Here is a 4,032-nt window from a genome sequence, read left to right on the forward strand (position 1 = left end):
ATAATTTAACCTAATTTTTTATTGAAATTTTGATTTAACATACTATGTCTGCTTACGGTTACACTGTTAACGAAAATTAACAGTTCAATGATTAAAATGTTACAATATGTTAACGTAATATTTCAAAATATAAGTGACTAAAATGTAATCCGAGAGAAACAAAAATGACTATTTTGATAATTTACCCTTTATTTATTTATTTAAAAATAAATTTTGGCATTTTAGGATGGAATGTTTTTTGATAGTATGCTATGTTATTTTAGATTTCTTTTTTTAATAGTTTTTTGGGTTAATTTTACTAAAAGTCCTTAATCTGTAATTTAGATTTTAAATTAGTTCACAAACTTTAAAAAATTTATTTAAGTATTCTAAATATCCAAATTGGTGTTTTAAATACGCTTCATGTGATATTAGAACACAAAATGGCATAATTGTTACAATACAAATACTAAGGACTTAATTAAAATATTTTGAAATTTAGGGATTAATTTGTTCAAATTCGATTCATTGATTTAATAAATAAAACTCAAAATCTTCTTCATAGCACTAAACCAACATAAATCCAACACTAAGGAAAAAATAAAAAAAGGAAATTTTTTATTAATTTATATTTTCTGCATTTTTTAATCTAAAAATAAAGAGTTCAAAAGGGGAACTACATCATGTTCTCATTGAGACTCGTCAACTGGATGCCAGAATCGGTTGAAAACCCACGTCGAATCGCCTTGAACGGCGTACCCATCATGGTTGCGGTGCCAACTATAATAGGCATGAGTCCGGTTCTTTATATCGAAAATGGCATGACCGAAACTAGCTTCTCGATAAGCTGAATACTCCGGCTGAGGGACGGTCATGCTACAAGGAAAAAGAAACACATTGGCATCAATGACATCAACAATGATGCATGTATTATATGATGATAAAAGAACAAAAATCTTTACTTGTTTGCTATGCCTTCAATGTTTCCTCCATCGCCGATGGTTATGTAAATAGGAGCGGATAGATCCTTTACAGGACTGCATTCACCGTTTACGAGATTATATGCGATGTTCGATATACGCTCCTGTAATCAAGCAATTTTGGAACAAACCCTTTTTTTTAAACAATCAGTTTAAAAGACTTGAATGTAAGTAATTGGTTGGAAAGAGAACTTACGGATCGTTCATAGGCGTGGACATGACCGGAAAATACAACATCGACTTTGTACTGAACTAATAATGGCTCATACATTACTCTCATGGTTTCAGCTTCCATATAATGGTAGTTATAGCTATGATACCATGGGGAATGCATTAGAACAATTAACCATGGTGTTTCAGTTCGGTTAACTTTCGGTAGCTCTTGTTCGATCCATTGGTTCTGAGGAGTGTATTTACCATATGCCGAATATGAAGACAACACTATGATGTATGCTGAAGCTCTCTTGATTGAGTACCAAAAGGGAGCAGTACTTTGTGATGCTCTATAAGGAACATGATATCGATGAGTGTAAGGCTTAAACGGCTTTGTTTCACCCTGCAGGAAAACCGTAATCATGTTATCACCAATTCACCGTCATAACGGGAGTTCAATGACAAAGCAGTAGAAAATGAAGATGACATGACTCGGACAAAACCGCAATTAAAAACCGAAACAAAGAAAAGCATCAGCGCTGCTGTTTGTGCAGGTGAGCTTCTATGGCTAATACCATAGGAGGAAAGTTGATGGTGTTTACGAGCTAATCATGATAAGAAAGAACAAAAAGCTTACGATTTCAGGTGCAAAGTCGATTTCGTGGTTTCCAGTAGTCCATATCCATGGTTGGTATGCAGCACTTCTCTCAACAAACCTTCCCCACGTATCCCACCTAACATTATCATGATTTGGATGGTTATCTGCATACGAAAGATCCCCAACAAACAACATGGTCTGACCGTTCATTGGGTTCTTTTCGTAATGAGTGAGTGTTACATTCGAATCAAAAGTCTGCCCGAGATCCCCTGCATAACCATTTCCAATTCCAAATTCAACCACATAAACAGTACCAAAAGCCAGCAACACATACGAGGATACGACCTTCAAGGATTCTTTAAATATACAGAAAAATGTAGATAAATCTAACCATACTCATGTCGGATACATACCATATCTAAGACCCAGATCCAAGTTCGAGTAACATAGCCTTAAACCAAATCTAACCCACAAAAAATTGCATTATCATTGAAAGATCAAATAATAAACTACTAAGACATAAAATCAAACATGTAAGCAACAATACTTCAAAACTCTAATCAGTTACCTCTTAAAGTACCTATTTCTGACCATACTCGTTTTGGATACATACCATATCTAAAACCCACATCCAAGTTCGAGTAACATAGCCTTAAACCATATCTAACCCACAAAAGTTGTATTATCAATGAAAAGATCAAATAAACTACTTAGACATAAAATCAAACATATAACCAACTACATGATATTCCATATCTAACACTCGCATCCAAATTCGAGTAACATATCCTTAACCAAATCAAAAACAGCAAGCAACCATTCACTTACCAATGAGACCAAACGTGTAAGGAACATCAGGTCCAACTTCAGGAGGTGTTGTAAACCAGAATTTTCTCATTGAAGTACCCTCACCAACCACATAGTAATACTTGGTGTTGTACTATAAAACAATATTGAAACCCCAATAAGCAAATTTATGAATTGAACTTTAAAAAAATGGCTATGAATTCAAAATTTTACCTCCAAGTTCTTGACAGTACAGTGATGAATGAAACCAGAGGTATAATTATAGTACTTATAAGTGCTAATTTTCCCCACTGCCTTCATCTTCTCTTTGCTACCTTCACTCCAATAAACCACTGTATTTGAACCGGGTTCATCTTGGGTCACCCATGAAACAATCACAGCTTTCCCCACATGGTCGCCTTGTGTTATATGAACCTTTCAAATTTTCAAAAAAACACCCACATCAACAAAAAAAAAATTCCAAATAAACCCAAAATTTTGCATTAAAATATACCTGTTGAGGTGCATTGTAACCAAGAGGAGCTTGGAAAACGTCACTGTGAAGGGGCATATCCACAGTTTTCTCCTCTTTCCTAACGTAGATACTAGTCTTTCCACCATTACATAACAACAATGAATTGAAAAATAAAGCTAAAATAATAACAAAAGAACATATCACTGAAGAAGAAGAAGAGCTCATCTTTGCTGTTATCTTCAACACTGCGAGTGCTACTCCTACTACTACCTGGCCGTATTTATATGACTTTTTGAGTCAAAAAAAAATTCAAAAAACCATTATCTTGATTTTTGGTTAATAGAATACCGGATTCTGGTATTCGTGAGTAAAAATACAAGGGAATATTCCCGTATATATATACGAAAATACAGATTATCTCGTATTAAACATCGTATCAACGTTTTGAAAATTGAAAACCTGTTAATTAAAATTAAGCAAAAAAAACGAATTTTTAAAATAAAGAATTTGAGATTGATTGAAGTCTTGGAAAAAAATTTGGAAAATTTGTACTCTGTTATTCAAATTTCTGTAATTTTATAATTATCAATAAATTACATGACTAATAAAATTAATATATATATACAATTTATATATGAATTTGATGGCATCTTTATTCCAAAAATTATACATTTTGACAATTTACTTTGATAAAAATTCATAATTAATTTATAATATTAACAATTAACTTTTATCAAATTAACTTTAAAATATGAATTAAATTAAATCTATGTGACAAATTTATAATTAATACTAAATTTATTTAATTAACAAAATTATAAAATTTTAATTAAATTTCAATTAAAAAATTAATATTATAACTTTTGAATATTAAAATATATAATTTTTATCAAATACAAGTATCACATTAAAAAAAATTGTCAAAACTAGATATCAAATCTTATATTAAACCTCCTTTTATAATTATCAATAAATCACATGAACAATAAAATAAAAAAAATTAATTAATTTTTAAAGTAAGAAAATAAGAACTGTTAGGTCATTGATGTCAATCCCAATCA

At 31.3% G+C, this 4,032-nt stretch overlaps 1 protein-coding gene across 1 annotated transcript; it reads right to left on the reverse strand.

Moving 5' to 3' along the window:
- Positions 1–580: 580 nt before the first annotated feature.
- LOC107928017 (purple acid phosphatase 2) lies at positions 581–3,570 on the reverse strand. The gene is made up of 7 exons (XM_016859176.2): positions 3,011–3,570; positions 2,731–2,931; positions 2,539–2,650; positions 1,750–1,979; positions 1,156–1,515; positions 942–1,063; positions 581–855 (listed from the first exon to the last, which is right to left on the reverse strand). The coding sequence occupies exons 1-7, from the start codon at positions 3,194–3,196 to the stop codon at positions 669–671; spliced, it is 1,398 nt and encodes a 465-aa protein (XP_016714665.2). The 5' UTR covers positions 3,197–3,570; the 3' UTR covers positions 581–668.
- Positions 3,571–4,032: the final 462 nt, after the last annotated feature.

This window comes from Gossypium hirsutum, chromosome A03, assembly GCF_007990345.1.
Source record: "Gossypium hirsutum isolate 1008001.06 chromosome A03, Gossypium_hirsutum_v2.1, whole genome shotgun sequence".
NCBI classification, from domain to species: Eukaryota; Viridiplantae; Streptophyta; class Magnoliopsida; order Malvales; family Malvaceae; genus Gossypium; species Gossypium hirsutum.

Coding starts and splice junctions, on each gene's coding strand:
- LOC107928017 (XM_016859176.2), bottom strand. CDS start 3,196: ATGAGCTCTTCTTCTTCTTCAGTGATATGTTCTTTTGTTATTATTTTA. Junction 1,516..1,749: donor TCGACTTTGCACCTGAAATC/GTAAGCTTTTTG, acceptor GTTTTCCTGCAG/GGTGAAACAAAGCCGTTTAA. Junction 856..941: donor ATTGAAGGCATAGCAAACAA/GTAAAGATTTTT, acceptor TTTTCCTTGTAG/CATGACCGTCCCTCAGCCGG.